Raw genomic sequence first — 22,318 nt, forward strand, 5'->3', positions numbered from 1 at the left:
GCTCTCCATTAAAGCGTTGCGCAGGAGGTAAACGGGGGAGGTGGAGTGGCCGGTGGGGCGGCATTGCTAACCGCCGAATTGCTGAGGCTCGGTGGGGTTACCAGCAGCATGTCCAACGCCCGGTCATGGTGCTCAGCCAACGTTTGGACCCCCTCCATCAGCCCATGAAGCAATTCCTCATGCCTACCCATGGAGGCTCCTTGGGAGGAGATGGCGTTGCGCAGCTGGCCCGGGTCTGCTGGGTCAGTCATGGCCTGTTTGTACAATCAGGTGTGAAGGTACGACCCAGATGCAGACCACGTAGAATAAACAATAGTTTAATATTCCAACAGGGGCAGGCAATAGACAGGTCAAGGCAGGCAGGGTCAGTAAACTAGAGGTGTTAAACCAGAGGTATAATTACACAGGGGATAATGGAGAAGATGGGCGACACCTGGACGGACGGGGGTGGAGACAATCACAAAGACAGGTGAAACAGATCAGGGTGTGACACCATAGAAACAAGACCAAATCAATATCCAACAAAGGTAATCAAATAGAGCCAGCAGGAGCCGCAATAAGATGAACAGTAAATTGTAACCGTGAATGTGTAAATGGCATACCATCACCCAAGCCACTAGAGCAAGGAGTACAAAACAGAGTCAACCAAGGACGACCACACTCGCATGATGAGTGCCCTTGCCTGAGATTTGAAGACTTGCATTAGCTCCCTAAGCTAATGCATAGGCTTTAGCTCAGCAGGCTAGCAGGATAGTAGTCTTAGGACAAGAGACCAGGGTTCAAATTCTAGGTCAATCACACATTTTGCTGAAGTGCTAATAAAAACAGATGTCAGCTCTATAAAACAAAAAATGTCAAAAGAGTGTTCAGTAAAGATCAACTGAATTGAGAATATTCATTCCCGTTGCGATTTATAATCAAATACCAAAATGTTTTTCAACATCTTGTCTCCAGGCTGGAATCTTTGTCTCAGAACATCTGATGCCAAACTTTATTCCTCTCTTTTTTGTGTGAACTCTACCATGTGGAAATAGGCAAATTTTGCAAATAATGAGCCTCCCCCTATGCATGGTGCAACTCTTCAAAATAGTCCATAAATGCTGAGCCCTACAAGGCATTTGCATATCCACAGTGTGTTTCCCCTATGCTTGGTTGGTTTTTCTATCATTTTGGGGATAGAAAAGTCATCATAAGGATAGTAAAAAACAGGAAAATTCTCCCTCATGGGGACATTTCCAGCATGCCCATGAGGACAACGGCTATTCTAAGCTCAGAGGTTTGGTTTAGGGTTAGGGTTACAATGAGGATTAGGGTCAGAATTTGGGTTAGGGCAAGGGGTTAGTGGTTAGGTTTAGATTTAGGGTTAAGGTTAGGAATTAGGTTTAGGTTAGGGTTACGGGTTAGGTTAAGGGATTACGGAACATATTCATTGTAGTTCCACACGAGGATAGAAGAACATCACGTGTGTGTGTGTGTGTGTGTGTGTGTGGGATGCAAGAGAAACTCGCTGCTCTGAACTAAGCTGACCACTCTGTCTCCCATTCCATGTACCAAAATGCTGCCGTTGGTGAGGACATTCTCACCTTCACTGTTAAGGCGAGGTTGAAAGTTCTACCAACAAAATATTATCTGCCACTCTGGTACCCTGCAAATCATGACCAAATCAGTATTCTACATGAGTCAAATATAATGGAGTCTATTGTCCATGTTGTTAATGCACACAAGCATAAACATTCTTGTGTAAGGGGAAGCTGGTTTGATGTTGATGCCTTTGCTGAGAAGCTGCTTAAGTACCAGCCCATCGGGGAGATGCTTGGACAGCCTTCGGGTGTAGGTGCAAGATGGTGGTGCTGATATTTGTCAGTCTCGGCCACTTACACAGGATTGCAGTGCATGGCCTCCAGATTGCTGGCCTGACAAAAACAAGAGCAAAGCAGTTGGCTAGGTACTGCTCTCTTTTCGCTGTCATGTAAAAATCTTCCCAGCGTGAAATAGTTCCCAATCATTCTGATTGTGACATCATGTTGTAACTTTCCCAGTCAATAATTGCACACGCGGCTGAGCTCCTTTAGATGTTTCTCTCACACCCCCTCGCCCTTGATTTAGCTAGCTAGCTAACTAAGTAACAAATATATGCAGTGTCAATTGAAAAAGTAGCGCCCAAGTCTTTGCAAACGCAAAAAATCTCTCCTCATGTCAATCCTCAGCACTTTGACGAGAGAGTCCGGGTATTTATATGCAGACCTCACGCCTCAACAAGCGTCTGATTGGTCCCTGGCCACCATTGATTTGCAGACATGTGAAGCAAATTTTTATGCTGGGAGAGATATTACAGAATGACGTCACAATCAGAACACAATAAGAATGATCAGAACTATTGAGAACTATTTCAAGCTGGGAAGATTTTTAAATGACAGTGGACAGAAGGAGGTGCTTTCTGTACCCTTGAGTGCCATTCCTACAGGGACCTTTGAAATGTTTGGATACTTTTTTAATGTAAACTTGATAGGTGAATTCAAATAAAGTATATAAAGTGTGTGTGTGTGTGTGTGTGTGTGTGTGTGTGTGTGAGCACTTGTGTGCGTGACTTGAGGAGATTGCGCTTCAAAGAAATGCTTACCATCAAAGTAAGCAGTAGAGTACAATTAGCCTTAATGCAAATCCTACAGCTCCCATCCACATTGTGTTTTATCTTACCCTTGTCTAGGAGCCAAAGCATACTTGCTGATTGGAAACAACGGATGCAAGGGTGGTGTACAAAGTATTGTGGTGTACAATGTTTCTCTGAGATCCATAGACCAGCACTGTATTTTCTCTGCACAATTGCTAATGTATAGATCAGACCAGTAAGAATTTTGGCTACAGCAAAAATACTTACTTTACATGAACTTGGTTCATTGGTTATTTATTACACTAATCACTTTTGGCAACTGTGGCAAATTAGCTAGACAGAGAAAACTTGCCTTACCCACTGGGCACAGACGTCAGTTCAACATCTGGTTTTGATTTACATTTGGTTGTGCTGACAATTAACGTGAACTCAATGTGAAATCCACCAAAAATGTCACCCTGCCCCAGTTACTCTGCAGTTTATTAATTCATTTAATTTAATCTCCTCAACAATGGTACTCTATCATTTCAGTAAAGGGGATTATTTAAATGAACTCCATATTCTAACCTTGGATTATATAGAAGCTCATCAAAAGTATTTTAAATAGTTATTTCTGTCTGAATCAGACTGTTCCATCTGCCTAATACATGGATCCTTATTCCTGTGTTGATGATTAACCAGGACCTGCTGAGAGAACAGATTATTATCCCTTTCTATGCTCAGAGTTTAAAGTGTGCTACCACTTCTCTACTCTCTGATCTTACAGTGTATACTACTGCTCTCCAGAGCATAGGTCGGTCATTACACTACTGTCATCTATAGTGATACTGTATGTGCACAGCCTATACAGTGCAGGATGAGATGGGGAAAAATACATTATTTTACTACTCTGCACATTTTGATTCCAGTAAAGAGGCCAGTCTTCACTTCTAAGGATGAAATATTGAGGAATAGTTCCCAACCTTGGACAAAGAGCTGAGCGGTCTGGGTCGGCTTTTCCTGGACGCCACAGCTGACGGTACCAGAGTCGTTCCTCCAGACGTCCCGGATGATGAACTCCCAGCAGTATATGTCGGCGCTGGAGTAGTTTTTAACGGAGAAACGACGGTTGTGCTCAGACTCACCGGTGCCACTGTTGATGGTGAGGACCAAAACACTTTTAAGCATCCATGACATGGAGTACCAGGCCTCAGACAGGCTGATGTTAAACCGAGCCTCTGAGCCCCGTAGCACAGTCACATTCAGGGGCTCCAGCTGAGGGACTCCTGAGACTCCTGGAGAGGAGAGGAGAGGAGAGCATCATGGTGTGGTTAGGGTGTGGTTGGGGGTGAGAGGAGATAATGATTATCTATTTGTCATTTGTTATATTTGAGATCATTAAGTTTGCTGACGACACAACAGTTGTAGGCCTGATCACCGACAACAATGAGACGGCCTATAAGGAAGAAGTCAGAGAACTGTCCGTGTGGTGCCAGGACAACAACCTCTCCCTCAATGTGAGCAAGACAAAGGAGCTGATCGTGGACTACAGGAAAAGGCCGGCCGAACAGGCCCCCATTAACATCAACAGGGCTGTAGTGGAGCGGGTCGAAAGTTTCAAGTTTCTTGGTTCCCACATCACCAACTAACTATCACGGTCCAACCATACTAAGACGGTCGTGGGGAGGGTACGACAAAACCTTTTCACCCCCAGGAGATTGAAAAGATTTGGCATTGGTCCCCAGATCCTCAAAAGGTTCTACAGCTACACCATCCTGACAGGTTGCATCCCAGCCTGGTATGGCAACTGCTCGGCATCGGACCGTAAGGCACTACAGAGGGTAGTGAGAACGGCCCAATACATCACTGGGGCCAAGCTTCCTGCCATCCAGGACCTATATAATAGGCGGTGTCAGAGGAAAGCTTATAAAATTGTCAGAGACTCCAGTCACCCAAGTGTTTATAGACTGTTTTCTCTGCTACTGCACGGCAAGCGGTACTGGAGCGCCAAGTATAGCACCAAAAGGCTCCTCAACAGCTTCCACCCACAAGCCATAAGACTGCTGAACAATTCATAAAAACACCACCGGACAATTTACATTGACCTCTCCTCCCTTTTGTACACTCACTGTTTGTTTGTTATCTATGCATGTACAGATTACCTCAACTAGCTTGTACCCCTGCACACTGACTCGGTACCGGTGCCCCCTGTATATAGCCTCGTTATTGTTATTCTTATTGTGTTACTTTTATTATTACTTTTTATTTTAGTCTACTTGGTAAACATTTTGTTAATGGTTAATGTCTTGTAAGTAATCATTTCACGGTAAAGTCTACACTTGTTGTATTCGGTGCATATGACAAATAAATTTGATTTATTTTTTATTTAATTTGATATATTTGTGAGTTGTTAGGTACAGTTTGCAAGATAAGCACAGATATGATAAGCTTTTGTTGAAGAACATTCACTACAGAGTGAAGTTGAAATAGCTATGAAAGGGCCAGCATGACGATTGTTGTTTATGGCCCTATGTGGGGGGGAATGGACTTAGAAACAATAAACTCATTCTGTTCACAAGTTTGATCCTTGTTGTTGAGTGTAGCCAACTTGGCTGGTCTCCTTGGAGATTCCCCTGAACTTATACATTTGTAATGATTCTGAGCCACTGCACCGCTCAAAAGGAGAGCTCAGAGCCACTTCCACTATTGCTACTACTGGGGTTGGACTGCTGCCGCTACGACTTCTGCCGCTGCTACTTCCTGGTCCAAGAGGGTGGAGTGGAGCTGAACCGAACCGATGGTGCTCCAATGCCCAGATGACTGATGCAACGCATGCTATTTCCCAGAAATGGACTTTCCTAACCCTTGTGAGTGATTTGAGTGACTTGAGTGAGTGATTTGCCTTGGGGCCTTAGTACCTGTATTCTTGTCTTTGCTGCAAGTGCCACACCTTTAGAACAGTAAACCTCGAGAACCCTCTTGACTCATTATTCTGTCGATAGAACAAGTTCCTAAAACAGTCTCAGGTGTTTGGAATGTAGGGCCTGTTTACACTCTGAGGTGCTCATTCATTACATAATAATAGATGCATTTTACAAAGCTCTTTTCATACAGAAAAAATGCATCTAAAAAAAATGCATCTAAGGAGCCCCATGGAGCTCCAATGAGACATGGATAGGCTTTCAGCAAAGTGACTTTCACTTTTACTTGAGTCATTTTCTATTAAGGTATCTTTACTTTTACTCAAGTATGACTATTGGGTACTTTTTCCACAATTGCTTGTAATGACAGAGTTGTGGGTTTGATTCCAACGAGGGACCAATGTGAATGAAAATGTATGCACTCACTACTGTAAGTCACTCGATAAGAGCATCTGCTAAATGACAAAAAAATTGATGAGGCTACTTGTGGCTACTTTGAAGAATCTAAAATGTAAGATATATTTTGATTTATTGCACACTTTTTTGGTTACTACATGATTCCATATGTGTTATTTCATAGTTTTGATGTCTTCACTATTATTCTACAACGTACAAAATAGTAAAATAAAGAAACACCATTGAATGAGTGGGTGCGTCCAACCTAGAAATGTCCTCTCACTGTCAGCTGTGTTTATGTTCAGCACAATTAACATGTGTAAATATTTGTATGAACACAATATTCAACAACTGAGACATAAACTGAACAAGTTCCACAGACATGTGACTAACAGAAATGGAATAATGTGTCCCTGAACATAGGAGGGGTCAAAATCAAAAGTAACAGTCAGTATCTGGTGTGGCCACCAGCTGCATAAAGTACTACAGAGCATCTCCTCCTCATGGACTGCACGAGATTTGCAGATTTCCAGATTTGCAGATTTCCTCATGGACTGCCAGTTCTTGCTGTGAGATGTTACCCCACTCTTTCACCAAGGCACCTGCAAGTTCCCTGACATTTCTGGGGGTAATGGCTCTACTCCTCACCCTCCGATCCAACAGGTCCCAGACGTGCTCAATGGGATTGAGATCCGGGCTCTTCGCTGGCCATGGCATAACACTTCCTGCTGATTGCAGGAAATCATGCACAGAACGAGCAGTATGGCTGGTGGCATTTTCAAGCTGGAGGGTCATGTCAGGATGAGCCTGCAGAAAGGGTACCACATGAGGGAGGAGAATGTCTTCTTTGTAACGCACAGCGTTGAGATTGCCTGCAATGACAACAAGCTCAGTCCGATGATGCTGTGACACACCGACCCAGACCATGACCAACCCTAAACCTCAAAATCGATCCCGCTCCAGAGTACAGGCCTCGGTGTAAAGCTAATTCTTTCGACTATAAACGTGAATCTGACCTTCACCCCTGGTGAAACAAAACCGCAACTCGTCAGTGAAGAGCACTTTTTGTTTTGCCAGTCCTGTATGGTCCAGTGACGGTGGGTTTGTGCCCATAGGCGATGTGGTTGCCGGTGATGTCTGGTGAGGGCCTGCCTTACAACAGGTCTACAAACCCTCAGTCCAGCCTCTCTCAGCCAATTGCGGACAGTCTGAGCACTGATGGAGGGATTGTGCATTCCTGGTGTAACTTGGGCAGGTGTTGTTACCATCCTGTACATGTCCCTCAGGTGTGATGTTCAGATGTATCAATCCTGTGCAGGTGTTGTTACACGTGATCTGCCACTGCGAGGATGATCAGCTGTCCGTCCTGTCTCCCTGTAGCACTGTCTTAGGCATCTCACAGTACGGACATTGCAATTTATTGCCCTGGCCACATATGCATTCCTCATGCCTCCTTGCAGCATGCCTAAGGCACATTCACGCAGATGAGCAGGGACCCTGGGCATTGTTCTTTGGTGTTTTTCAAAGTCAGTAGAAAGGCCTCTTTAGTATCCTACATTTTCATAACTGTGACCTTAATTGCCTGCCGTCTGTAAACTGTTAGTGTCTTAACGACCGTTCCACAGGTGCATGTTCATTAATTATTAATGGTTCATTGAACAAGCATAAGAAACAATGGTTAAACCCTTTACAATGAAGATCTGTGAAGTTATTTGGATTTTTACGAATTATCTTTGAAAGACAGGGTCCTGAAAAAGGGACGTTTCTTTTTTTGCTGAGTTTATATTTAAATATTTCCAATTTCATAAAATGTTGTTACATGTAGTCTTTTGGTTCAACCATAATGCATAATAAACATGATCAACAGAGGGAACATATTGGGTGTACTCTGATAAGGTGAAGAAAGAATACATTAATTTACAAGACCTGTTCACAGAAAATATAATTGGTCATAAGATGGGCTTGAGATCAAAGTCAATATTCAGACCACTAGGGGTAAATGTGTTTAAAATAGGACATCCAGTAGGCCTCCCTCTAGTAGTTGGATCTCCATGTTACCTCCTCTCCTTGGTAGAGCAACATGCTCAATGCCTGTGTATTTGAGGGAGGAGATGGGATGGTTAGCTTCAACAAAGTAAGCTGCTATTGGATTGTTAGTGTTCTTACACCTGATAGAGCTGCGGTGTTCAGCTATGCATTATTTTAATTGTCTTTTTGTTTGTCCTACCTGGCTTTCCCACATGTACAGGTGATGAGATAGATTACCCCCGTTGTCTTGCATGAGATGATCCCCCTAACAGGAATTTTTCAACCTCTATGTGGGAGTCTGAAGAAGGATGTTGTTCTAGTGCTATTGCGCTGTGCACATGAGCCACATTTGTAGTTCCCATTTGGAATGGGTGTCAAGAGTGTCTGAGTGAGCTCAAGGGGCAGGTCAGATCTCACAAAGTTATCTACATTATTGTGACCATGCTTATAGACCACCAGTGGAGGCTCCTTAAAGAGGTGTGCAATTTTTTGGTCTGATTGCAAAATATGCCAGTGCTTTTTCAGGATTGCTTTCATTTTCTCAGAACACTTGGTGTACTTAGTGCAAAACACCATTGTTTTTTGTCTTTGATTTAGTTGTTAGCAATTCCTCTCTTGGTTTTTGAGATATTTTCATCATTGCAGCATTAAGAGTTTTGTCCTTGTAGCCTCTCATTTTGAATGTATCTGTCATTGTCTTGACACCAGGCCATCCTCCAAAAATCTTAGCTTCACTGTGCGTGCAGATGCATTCACACCTGCCTGCTGCCATTCCTGAGCAAGCTCTGTACTGGTGGTGCCCCGACCCCACAGCTGAATCAACCTTAGGAGACGGCCCTGGCGCTTGCTGGACTTTCTTGGGCACACTGAAGCCTTCTTCACAACATTTGAACCGCTCTCCTTGAAGTTCTTGATGATCCGATAAATGTTTTTTAGGTGCAATCTTACTGGCAGAAATATCCTTGCCTGTGAAGCCCTTTTTGTGCAAAGCAATGATGGCGGCACATGATGTCAGTTGGTCCTTTTGTGGCAGGGCTGAAATGCAGTGGAAATGTTTTTGGGGGATTCAGTTCATTTGCATGGCAAAGAGGGACTTTGCAATTGATTGCAATTAATCTGATAACTCTTCATAACATTCTGGAGTATTTGCAAATTGCCATCATACAAACTGAGGCAGCAGACTGTGAAAATTCATGTTTGTGTCATTCTCAAAACTTTTGGCCACGACTGTACATAACCTGGTTCAAGCATTTATGACATTACCCTGAAGAAGGCACAGTGATGCCGAAACGTTGGTGGGTTTTTTTAAATACTGGGAGGTTATACATATGGAGTGTGCGACTCTCTTTGTTATTATAGTAAAGTACTTAAGTAGAAATACTTTAAAGTACTACTTAAGTGTTTTTTGATGTATCTTTACTTCACTTTACTATTTATATTTTTGACTACTTTTACTTCACTACATTACTTAAGAAAATAATGCACCTTTTACTCCATACATTTTCCCTGACACCCAAAAGTATTCGTCACATTTTAAACGCTTAGCCGAACAGGAAAATGGTCCAATTTACGTACTTACCAACAGAAAATCATTGATCATCCATACTGCCTCTGATCTGACGGACTCATTAAACACACATGCTTAGTTTGTAAATTATGTCCAAATGTTGGTGTGCCCCTGGCTATCCGTAAAAATAAAAAAATAAAAACTGGTGCCGTCTGATTTGCATAAAATAAGTCATTTTGATACTTAAATATATTTTATTAATTACATTTACTTTTGTTACTTAAGTATATTTAAAACCAAATCATTTTAGACTTTTACTCAAGTAGTTTTTACTGGGTGACACACTTTTACTATATATTTTTTATTTTTCTATTTTTTCCTTTATTTAACTAGGCAAGTCAGTTAAGAACAAATTCTTATTTTCAATGACGGCCTAAGAACAGTGGGTTAACTGTTCAGGAGCAGAACGACAGATTTGTACCTTGTCAGCTCGGGGATTTGAACTTGCAACCTTCCGGTTACTAGTCCAACGCTCTAACCACTAGGCTACCCTGCCGCCTATTAAGGTACATTTTGTTACATTACAGCCTTTTTCTAAAATGTATTAAATAGTTTTTTTCCCTCATCAATCTACACACAATACCCCATAATGACAAAGAAATGTAAATATCACATTTACATACTGTAAGTATTCAGACCCTTTACTCAGTACTTTGTTGAAGCACCTTTGGCAGCGAATACAGCCTCGAGTCTTCTTGAGTATGACACTACAAGCTCGTCACACATGTACTTGGGGAGTTTCCCCCATTCTTCTCTGTAGATACTCTTCAAGCTCTGTCAGGTTGGAAGGGGAGCGTAGTTGCAAAGCTATTTTCAGGTCTCTCCAGACATGTTCGATCGGGTTCAAGTCCGGGCTCTGGCTGGGCACTCAAGGACATTCAGAGATTTGTCCTGAAGCCACTCATGCGTTGTCTTGGCTGTGTACTTAGGGTTGTGAACTTTCGCACCAGGCTGAGGTCCAGAGCGCTCTGGAGCAGGTTTTCATCAAGGATCTCTCTCTGTACTTTGATCTGTTCATCTTTCCCTCGATCCGGACTAGTCTCCCAGTCCCTGCCGCTAAAAAATATCCCTACAGCATGATGCTGCCACCACCATGCTTCACCGTAGGAATGGTGCCAGGTTTCCTCCAGAAGTGACACTTGGCATTCAGGTCAAATAGTCTTGGTTTCATCAGACCAGAGAATCTTGTTTCTCGTGGTCGGAGACCTTAAGGTGCCCCATGCACAGTATCATCAGCATACAGCGAGTGTATCAATGAAATTCAGATAATGAGTGGAATATATTTGCATATATAACCAAAGTATTTCAGCAGTGAATTGTACACTGCACTCCAAATGGTAGCACACAAGAGTGAAGCACACTGGCTGATGGAGAATGATGTACAATATTTACAACCACATCCATATATGATTTGGTTTTACCTTCTAACATAAATTGATGTCAAATTGATACATTTATGAGGTACAAATATATAAATGTACTCAATCAATCAAACATGTGCTTCGAGTTTTGAAACATGAGCCATTTTGATGATCTGTTTAGATTTCTGTGCTTAGAGTTGTGAAAATGTACCACATACTTGGGGAAATTGCACCAAAGTGATTGGAGAAAAAAACTGCACTATCCTGATGAGACCTGACTCATAAAGTTTCCTTAAGAAGGAAGCAATATTATAGCCTGGTGTAGTCAACGTAAAGCCGTATCCATTAGGCATGTTAAATCAGAGACCTGTATTTCTCTGCATGGCTGTGATAAACACGAGAAGGCCTCCATGTGAAATTAACAGTTTTAATCACTCCCAAACGAGACCAGTCTAACTAGGGCAAGATGAAGCCAGGGATAAATGATATGCTGAGCTGGGTTCTAATGCTCGTTCAGTGAAATAGAGTTTGATGTTTATTCACTATTATCTATTCTCATGAACAGGGAAATGTTTGGGTAATCCCAATTGCGACGTCAACTATGGATTTTGTCCCCATCCTATCATATTCAGTAGATTTGTTTCAATTGTGAGTATATGCGATGTAGTGTGTCAAATGTGTATATGTGTGCATCAAATATTGAGGTCTGCTCACCTGTTGCATAGAGTAAAAGCAACGTGAAGAAAACACTGGCCATGTTGCCCAGGTAACAGTCATGCTAATATTCCCTGCCTGTAATATAAATACAAAAAAGACAATGGCATGGAAACAACACAGTGGGCAGCAAAATAGTGTACACATTCAAATAGACCTGAGCTCTGAACGCTAAATTTTTCACCAAGGAATGTTGTGCGAGGAACTCCCCTGTTCACAAAAACACATACATTCTCTGACTGATCGCTGATCAAAGACTCACTACAGCCCAACCACAGAAACATTATATCTTAATAACTTATCTTCTCGAACAAACATTAATCAAACAAAATATATTATTGAAACAAAATATATTTCAATAATTGCAGTCTCATAGATCCGTCCATTCAGAGTACCGACAGAATCATACTTCCTCCCTAAGTCTTTCCCTCAACAACAACAAACAAGATCATTCTGAAATTGCATTTTTATTTAGGAAATATTCCTACTAAGATCCAATGTACATCGACATACATCATTCTAATAACTTACTTGTTGAAGACTCTTAGAGCGATGACTAAAATGGATCCAAGGTTAATTTCCTGTTGAATCAGACCTAGTAAATAGAGGGACTCCACCTTCAGGTGAAAACAAATGTAGCTTCACTCCCCCATATACATCTACCTCTACAGAGAGCAAGGTCCACCCATGTAACAGTTCCCTTATCAGTCACACTTGCATGAGTGAGTGCTTAAGCGTTTGTTTGAGTGTGTGTCACAGTTTCACCTTCTTGCATAGTGATTATTGGCATAGTTAAGCTTGCTGGTAGAGCAGAAGGTTACCAGAGAGTCAACTGAGGTAGGTTGTCTACCCAACAGATTACCTTAGGGGGCTTTGATCCCTACATGACACATCTGGGATGTCGTCTGGGGTGAATAATACCACAGAGCGGTTGTGACACAAAGAAACAACAGCCTTTAAGCAGACACACCCATGTGTTGCATTTGCTGCCATGTTTTAGTGTAAGTACAGCAATTTCAATCTGAGGTTTTTCAACATGGGGCCACATAATTCTGACCCAGATACAGTGTCTTTGGAAAGTATTCACACCCCTTGACTTTTTCCACATTTAGTTACCTTACATCCTTATTCTAAAATTGATTAAATAAATACAAATCCTCAGCAATCTACACAAAATACTGCATAATGACAAAGCAAAAAAAAGGTTGTTAGCTATTTCTGCAAAACACATTTAAAACAAAAATTGAGCTCAGGTATATCCTGTTTCCATTGATCAATCTTGAGATGTTTCTACAACTTGATTGGAGTCCACCTGTGGTAAATACAATTGATTGGACATGAGTTGGAAAGGCACATGCCTGTCTATATAAGGTCCCACAGTTGACAGTGTATGTCAGAGCAAAAACCAAGCCATGAGGTGGCGAATCGCATCTCTGCATGTCTGGCAGACATCAGTGTGGATGACGGATCACCACCTCAAGCTGAACCTCGGCAAGACGGAGCTGCTCTTCCTCCCGGGGAAGGACTGCCCGTTCCATGATCTCGCCATCACGGTTGACAACTCCATTGTGTCCTCCTCCCAGAGCGCTAAGAACCTTGGCGTGATCCTGGACAACACCCTGTCGTTCTCAACTAACATCAAGGCGGTGGCCCGTTCCTGTAGGTTCATGCTCTACAACATCTGCAGAGTACGACCCTGCCTCACACAGGAAGCGGCGCAGGTCCTAATCCAGGCACTTGTCATCTCCCGTCTGGATTACTGCAACTCGCTGTTGGCTGGGCTCCCTGCCTGTGCCATTAAACCCCTACAACTCATCCAGAACGCCGCAGCCCGTCTGGTGTTCAACCTTCCCAAGTTCTCTCACGTCACGCCGCTCCTCCGCTCTCTCCACTGGCTTCCAGTTGAAGCTCGCATCCGCTACAAGACCATGGTGCTTGCCTACGGAGCTGTGAGGGGAACGGCACCTCAGTACCTCCAGGCTCTGATCAGGCCCTACACCCAAACAAGGGCACTGCGTTCATCCACCTCTGGCCTGCTCGCCTCCCTACCACTGAGGAAGTACAGTTCCCGCTCAGCCCAGTCAAAACTGTTCGCTGCTCTGGCCCCCCAATGGTGGAACAAACTCCCTCACGACGCCAGGACAGCGGAGTCAATCACCACCTTCCGGAGACACCTGAAACCCCACCTCTTTAAGGAATACCTAGGATAGGATAAAGTAATCCCTCTCACCCCCTTAGAAGATTTAGATGCACTACTGTTCCACTGGATGTCATAAGGTGAATGCACCAATTTGTAAGTCGCTCTGGATAAGAGCGTCTGCTAAATTACTTAAATGTAATGTAAATGTCGGAGGAATTCTCTGTAGAGCTCCGAGACAGGATTGTGTCAAGGCACAGATCTGGGGAAGGGTACCAAAACATTTCTGCAGCATTGAAGGTGCCCAAGAACACAGTGGTCTCCATCATTCTTAAATGGAAGAAGTTTTGAACCACCAAGACTCTTCCTAGACCTGGCCGCCTGGCCAAATTGAGCAATCGGGGGAGAAGGGCCTTGGTCAGGGAGGTGACCAAGAAGCCGATGGTCACACTGAGAGAGCTCTAGGGAACCTTCGAGAAGGACAACCATCTCTGCAGAACTCAAAACAATCAGGCCCTTATGGTAGAGTTGCCAGACGGAAGCCACTCTTCAGTAAAAGGCACATGACAGCCTGCTTGGTGTTTGTCAAAAGGTACCTAAAGACTCTCAGACGATGAGGAACAAGATTCTCTGGTCTGATGAAACCAAGATTGAACTGAATGCCAAGCGTCACATCTGGAGGAAACCTGGCACCATCCCTACGGTGAAGCATGGTGGTGGCAGCATCATACTGTGGGGATGTTTTTTCAGTGACAGGGACTGGGAAACTACTGAACAATGGTTAGAATACAAAAACAACATATCTGATAATTACATATTATACAACGGGTGGTTCTAATCCTGAATGCTGATTGGTTAAAACTGCATTCCAGCCAGTGTCTATTCCTCAAGTTACCACTGGCTAAATCTATGACCTTAAAATGCCTATTTACTCTGTTCCACCTGTCTGCGCAATCCACTGTCTCATCAGCCCAGCCAGGCAATGTATAAACTTGATCTCCACTATAAAAAACATCTGGACATTATCTCACATTTCTTTTATATTAACATTTCGTTTTCAACTGCGGAGATTTGGATATACCATGCTGTCTGTCTCTCTGACATTTGCAACATTGTTTACATTTTCAAATTCGATCACCAGCTGTCTCATAGTAATGAACATGTCGGGAGTCGGGATGAGACACAGTCAGGCAGAGTTTCTCAGCCAGTGAAATCATGAATCAGCTGGCATAATTTTTATGGATATATACAAAGAAATGTCAATTGAAAAGGTCAAACAAATTTGCAGTCTTTCCAACTTCAGTTTGAAGTGATTGTGTTAGCTGTGTTGTTGACTAGATCTTCTGAACAACAGTGTCCTGACGAGAGAGCACATTTTCTATGCCAGGAGAAATTGCGCCTCATTAGCTCATTGTTATGGATGTATCCAAATAAATGTCACTAGAAAACAGCTTAAACAAATGCAAATGCAGCTACTGTTGTTATTCTTCTGCACTGTTTTACTGTGACTGTAAATTAGCCTGTTTTACTGTGACTGTAAATTAGCCATAGTTGGCTAGCTAGCAAGCGAATGAGGGATAAGAACGTTGTTTTACTGTGACTGTAAATTAGCCAGTTGGCTATGGCAATGGAAGCCAGTATGGCAATGGAACGTTTCGAACGAATGACTGGGTCATCTCCATAGACACAGAACAAGAAGACTGAACGACTGGGTCGTTCAGTCTTGCCTGTGGCAACCGACCCGATAGAACGAATGACCAGCCGGCTTGGGTAGCAATCATTGTGGAAGGTTGAAATAGTATGAATAAAGTAATAAAAATGAAAATGAAAATATGTCAGTCATTATTTGAATATGTTGGTAACCCATTGTGTAAAAGTGATAATGCCCTCGAAGCCGGTGTTTGACAGGGTCTCGGGCCTAACAACACTTTTCGGGCATTATCACTTAACCATATGTGGTCAAGTATTTTGGCACAGACAAACAATAATATCAGCAAATACAGTAGAACCAATCAATTATATATTTAACCTACAGCAAACAACATGTATTGTAAAACAACAAGTGAAAAGGCCACGTAGGTCAATATCACACTGGACAGGTGGTTCCGCAGTGCAGGTGTCATCATCACCAGAGTCCAACTGAAGAGTTCACACTCTTACTAGGGTGGCATGTGGTGCACTGACGCACATTTGATGAGTGTGATGGGTGGGATCTGGTCATGTTCAAAGACAAGGTCAAGTGGAGACTGTTTTATGGCTCAGGAGCTGTGTCCATTACTATGGGGTCATTACACAGCAAAGTAGCACACTATTTATTCATTGATAAATTACCCAATGATGTCTGTCCATGTTCTGGCTGTTACAAATGGAAAGGTTCACACACACAATTAGTTTTTTGAATCCCTAATTGCTGTTCACAATTATAACATGTCTGGGGAAGCTAACCATATCCTAATAATTATGATAGATCACACAGTATTTCCATCTAAATGAAAGGAAACACCAATGTTGAAGAGTCAAGTTTCAGTCAGAAATCTCTGAGATTCATTTCTCTCCCTCTACCACTAGAATGATCTGTAATATCCTAAATTGGAAAACACTATTTGCTCCTTTTGCTCATGTCTCTCAATTTCTTTTAGGAGTATCCTTATGTATTTTTGGTAATAAATGTGTTTATGTAGTATCTTCATTTAATTATGAAAAGAGACAGAATAGCTTCTCCATTTAAAATGATAGCAAACTACAACCCTGCAAAGGGTAAATGGACAACATATCCTTGCCTTTTTGTACAATGAAGTATAGAGACCATATCTGAACATACTAGGGCGACATCTGGTGGATCCTACCTCCCCTGTGGGTAGGAGAAGCAAGAACCCCATATGTCTGTCATTGTTCATCTGTGGCTCCAAGCTTTGGCAGGAAAGTGTACTACAACAGAGTTTACATATAGAAACATAGCGCCCATCAAAATGGGACAAAATGATAGATTTTCTGCAGATGTAGAATACTTCAATTTCATAAATTGAGTATTAATAACCACATGATGGTGCTAAAACTAGTCACATGTTTTTGTCTAGTCACATATTTTAGCTGAGCTTGCAGCATGTAATACAACATAAATGTGATTAATCTGTTTCAAATTAGATAATTGTTCCACATAAAGCTTAGTTTCTTTGGTAATGAAATACCCATACATTGTTATCAAGTATATGTTTTTGCTGAATAGGCCTCTACAGCATATTGAAACTGACAGTGCATCGCACTATGATGTCAATGGCCCAATACCATTAAAATAAATAAAACAGGAATTGCATGGAGGTGGCAGCCAAAATGGAGTCCAGACAGGCTTTTATATCTGTGACAAGACATAAAGGGCAGGGTGACTCCAGACACAGCTGATATTGTATGGAAAGGAAAGCAGACAAGCATGAAAACAGAAAATAGATAGTGGCGTGAGGGAGGGGCGGTAGGTCATGCCCTGGAAGTCTGCTGAATCTGGCTGTATGTTGGTTCTGAGGATCATTACAGCCCTCTTCTCCATTAAAGGTCCTCCTGCTCCGATGTTATCTAGATCATAAGTTGTAACCCTTCAACATTTATCCATTGTCTCTGATGGTTTGACTTCTCCTTAAATATCTTCCTACCATTCTGCTTCTGGCCTCTTTTGCAAGTTTGTCACTGCAGATTGGTTAAGCTCAATTATCCCCCATTGTATTTCACCGATAACAAGAATCGAGACTGGGTTGTGACTAGGAGTTATTTTTCGTAGCAGGTGAGGATAGCCTTTTAGCTAACCCTAACATTTTCCTTACCTATAGGCGGTGGCCTATAGAAGCCTATTGTCCCATACTAATTGTCTTGTAGTGTATCTACTAAAAATGTACACTTTAAACTCCAGACAAAGGCTAGAGCAAGTTTGTAAAATATTTCATTTGAATGAAATGGCTCATTTGTGGCAAAAAAGATCAGCCAGAGACAAAACAGCTGATAAATGCCTAGGTTAATACCTAGGTGTCTGGTTAGACTGTAAACTCTCCTTCCAGATTCACAAGCATCTCCATCTCCAATCAAAAATACATCTAGAATTGGCTTCCTATTTCGCAACAAAGCATCCTTCACTCATGCTGCCAAACATATCCTCATAAAACTGACTATGTTACGGATCCTTGACTTCAGTGATGTAATTTACAAAATAGCCTCCAACACTCTACTCAGCAAATTGGATGTAATCTATCCCCGTGCCATCCGTTTTGTCACCAAAGCCCCATATACCACCCACCACTGCAAACTGTATGCTCTCGTTGGCTGGCCCTCGCTTCATATTCGTCGCCAAACCCACTAGTTCCAGGTCATCTATAAGTCTTTGCTAGGTAAAGCCCCACCTTATCTTAGCTCACTGGTCACCATAGAAGCACCAACCCGTAGCACACGCTCCAGCAGGTATATTTCACTGGTCATCCCCAAAGCCAACTCCTACTTTGGCCGCCTTTCCTTCCAGTTCTCTGCTGCCAAATACTGGAAGGAATTGTAAAAATCACTAAAGCTGGAGTCATATCTCCCTCACTAACTTTAAGCATCAGCTGTCAGAGCATCTTAAATCAAATCAAATCCAATGTATTTATATAGCCCCTCGTACATCAGCTGATATCTCAAAGTGCTGTACAGAAACCCAGCCTAAAACCCCAAACAGCAAGCAATGCAGGTGTAGAAGCATGGTGGCTAGGAAAAACTCCCTAGAAAGGCCAAAACCTAGGAAGAAACCTAGAGAGGAACCAGGCTATGAGGGGTGGCCAGTCCTCTTCTGACTATGACGGTGGAGATTATAACAGAACATGGCCAAGATGTTCAAATGTTCATAAATGACCAGCATGGTCAAATAATAATAATCACAGGCAGAACAGTTGAAACTGGAGCAGCAGCACGGCCAGGTGGACTGGGGACAGCAAGGAGTCATCATGACAGGTAGTCCTGAGGCATGGTCCTAGGGCTCAGGTCCTCCGAGAGAGAGAAAGAAAGAGAGAATTAGAGAGAGCCTACTTAAATTAAGCCATAGCATCACCCCCCTGTAGCACGCGCTCCAGCAGATATATCTCTCTGGTCACCCCCAAAACCAATTCTTTCTTTGGCCGCCTCTCCTTCCAGTTCTCTGCTGCCAATGACTGGAACGAACTACAAAAATCTCTCAAACTGGAAACACTTATCTCCCTCACTAGCTTTAAGCACCAACTGTCAGAGCAGCTCACAGATTACTGCACCTGTACATAGCCCACCTATAATTTAGCCCAAACAACTACCTCTTTCCCTACTGTATTTATTTTATTTATTTATTTTGCTCCTTGGCACCCCATTATTTTTATTTCTACTTTGCACATTCTTCCACTGCAAATCTACCATTCCAGTGTTTTACTTGCTATAATGTATTTACTTTGCCACCATTGCCTTTTTTTGCCTTTACCTCCCTTATCTCACCTCATTTGCTCACATCGTATATAGACTTGTTTATACTGTATTATTGACTGTATGTTTGTTTTACTCCATGTGTAACTCTGTGTCGTTGTATGTGTTGAACTGCTTTGCTTTATCTTGGCCAGGTCGCAATTGTAAATGAGAACTTGTTCTCAACTTGCCTACCTGGTTAAATAAAGGTGAAATAAATCAAATAAAAAATACAATTCACACAGGACACCAGATAGGACAGGAGAAGTACTCCAGATATACCAAACTGACCCTAGCCCCCCGACACATAAACTACTGCAGCATAAATACTGGAGGCTGAGACAGGAGGGGTCAGGAGACACTGTGGCCCCATCCAATGACACCCCCGGACAGGGACAAACAGGAAGGATATAACCCCACCCACTTTGCCAAAGAACAGCCCCCACACCACTAGAGGGATATCTTCAACCACCAACTTACCATCCTGAGACAAGGCCGAGTATAGCCCACAAAGATCTCTGCCACGGCACAACCCAAGCTTACCGATCATTGCACCTGTACACAGCCCATCTGTAAAAAGCCCACCCAACTCCCTCATCCCCATACTGTTATTTATTTTGTTTGCTCCTTTGCACCCCAGTATCTCTACTTGCATATTCATCTTCTGCACATCTATCACTTCAGTGTTAGTGCTAAATTGTAATTATTTCACCACTTTGGCCTATTTATTGCCTTACCTCCCTAATCTTACTACATTTGCATACACTGTATATAATTTATTTTTATTGTGTTACTGACTGCACGTTTGTTTACTCCATGTGTAACTCTGTGTTGTTTGTGTCGCACTGCTTTGCTTTAACTTGGCCAGGTCGCAGTTGTAGATGAGTACTTGTTCTCAACTGTCCAACCTGGTTAAATAAAGGAGAAATAAAGAAGAAAAAATATGAAATATTGCCCTAGTTGTGTCTGTTCTTTTGGCATCTCTCCCCATTGAATAGAATTTATTACCTTCTTGTTCGTCTCGGTCACCACTACGTTGATCCACACAGAGTACAAAACACTGTGGCTGTACAGTAACATGCTAGACAGTAGGTCCTACATGATGTCAGAGCTCAGGTTCTCCGCTTCACAGCGATGTATGGGTTTTGACTGACAGCCAATAAAAACTTGAGCACCGCACGCAACAAAAAGATGCCCTCATCCCTCCCACTAATTGGGATACTTTTGCACATTTGTTGTTGTCTGAGTGAGGGAAATGAGTTCTGAAAGATGAGACATTGAGGATTGTAATATCAAATAAACAAAAACAAGTGTGCTTGCTTCAGTTCCTTAATGGCAAAGCTAGGAGAGCTCAAAACAGCACCTTATAGTTGAAGGCTCTTTCCTTGAGTCATAAAAGCACATTGAAATTATTTTGGAACTGCGCACAGTTTGGAGGTGTGTGGCCACTTGGAGACACCAGTTAGACCTCTCCCTCAAACCCTTGTAATTTCAATGAATATTCTAATCATATTACTGAATGTATCCAGAGTATCAACAGTAATGTTTGGATTCAGTCTTGTGTCAGGTGAACTGTTATGCCTTTGGTCTGATCATTTCCACATAATCTCCAAAGCCTTCTGTTCAATTGATACCATGGTCATACGTGTGTTTTTAAAGTTCTTCTGTTAGAAACATTTCAATTTGGCCCTATTCAAATAGGCCAATTTCAACGAGTGTAAGGGGTTAAAAAAAATTCTGCCCACTGGGACGGCAGGTAGCCTAGTGGTTAGACCAGTGGACCAGAAACGGAAAGGTTGCTGGATTAAATCCCTGAGCTGACAAGGTAAATAAATCTGTAGTTCTGCCCCTGAGCAAGGCAGTTAGCCCACTGTTCCCCAGGCACAGAAGACGTGGATGTCAATTGATTCAGGAGGGGTCTTGTTAAATGCGGAATACACATTTCAGTTGAAGGCATTCAGTTGTACAACTGACTAGGTATCCCCCAATCAGACTTTATGGTAGAGTGGCCAGACGGAAGCCACTCTTCAGTAAAAAGGCACATAACAAGCCCGCCTAAAGTTTGCCAAAAGGCACCCAAAGGACTCTCAGACCATGAGAAACAATATTCTCTGGTCTAATGAAATTAAGATTGAACTTTTTGGCCTGAATGTCAAGCGGCACGTCTGAAGGAAAACTGGCACCATCCCTATGGTGGTGAGTAGGATGTCTTCCCTGTAACACACAGCGTTGAGATTGCCTGCAATGACAACAAGCGCAGTCCGATGATGCTGTGACACACCGCCCAAGACCATGACGGACCCTCCACCTCCAAATCGATCCCGCTAAAGAGTGCAGGCCTCAGTGTAACGCTCATTCCTTCGACGATAAACGTGAATCCAACCATCACCTCTGGTGAGACAAAACCACGACTCGTCAGTGAAGAGCACTTTTTGCCAGTCCTGTCTGGTCCAGCGATGGTGGGTTTGTGCCCATAGTCAATGTTGTTGCCGGTGTTGTCTGGTGAGGACCTGCCTTACAACAGGCCTACAAGCCCTCAGTCCAGCCTCTCTCAGCCTATTGCAGACAGTCTGAGCACTGATGGAAGGATTGTGCATTCCTGGTGTAAACATGGGCATTTGTTGTTGCCATCCTGTACCTGTCCCACGGGTGTGATTTTCAAATGTAGAAAGGCCTCTTTAGTGTCCTAAGTTTTCATAACTGTGACCTTAATTGCCTAGCGTCTGTAAGCTGTTAGTGTCTTAACGACCGTTCCACAGGTGCATGTTCATTAATTGTTTATGGTTCATTGAACAAGCATGGGAAACAGTGTTTAAACCCTTTACAATGAAGATCTGTGAAGTTATTAGGATTTTTACAAATTATCTTTGAAAGACAGGGTCCTGAAAAAGGGACGTTTATTTTATTTTTTTAAATTTATGAACTGTAACTCAGGCAAATCTTTGAAATTGTTGCATTTATATTTTTGTTCAGTGTCGAAGCGTTCTTTTTAAAAAGTATATTTCGTGTAGGCCTACTGCATGAGTTTTGATTCACTTTCCGATCGGCATCTAATTTAGAATAGACTAGCTAGAGGTTGACCTTGCACTTTCTATAACAGCCTTAACCTTCCGTGACATTTATCCTTGAAAGGTAGTGTATGTCTTAACTTATAAATCCAGGCACAAA

The 22,318-nt window shown here is 42.5% G+C and overlaps 1 protein-coding gene across 7 annotated transcripts in view; it reads right to left on the reverse strand.

The window, feature by feature from the left end:
• igsf5a (immunoglobulin superfamily, member 5a) overlaps positions 1-13,541 on the reverse strand; it is a 29,877-nt gene extending 16,336 nt beyond the window's left edge. For 2 of the 7 annotated variants that reach the window (XM_029627783.2, XM_029627782.2), the window contains exons 1-3: positions 12,109-12,911; positions 11,578-11,655; positions 3,574-3,885 (exon numbers count right to left, since the gene is read on the reverse strand). In XM_029627783.2, coding sequence (XP_029483643.1) covers positions 3,574-3,885; positions 11,578-11,620 — 355 coding nt within the window. In that variant the 5' untranslated portion in view covers positions 11,621-11,655; positions 12,109-12,911. Of the gene's footprint in view, positions 1-3,573; positions 3,886-11,577; positions 11,656-12,108 lie in introns of all 7 variants that reach the window. The other 5 variants (XM_029627786.2, XM_029627785.2, XM_029627784.2 and 2 more) reach the window with 4 other exon arrangements.
• Between the last annotated feature and the right edge of the window lie 8,777 nt (positions 13,542-22,318).

This window comes from Oncorhynchus nerka, linkage group LG22 (assembly GCF_034236695.1).
Source record: "Oncorhynchus nerka isolate Pitt River linkage group LG22, Oner_Uvic_2.0, whole genome shotgun sequence".
NCBI classification, from domain to species: Eukaryota; Metazoa; Chordata; class Actinopteri; order Salmoniformes; family Salmonidae; genus Oncorhynchus; species Oncorhynchus nerka.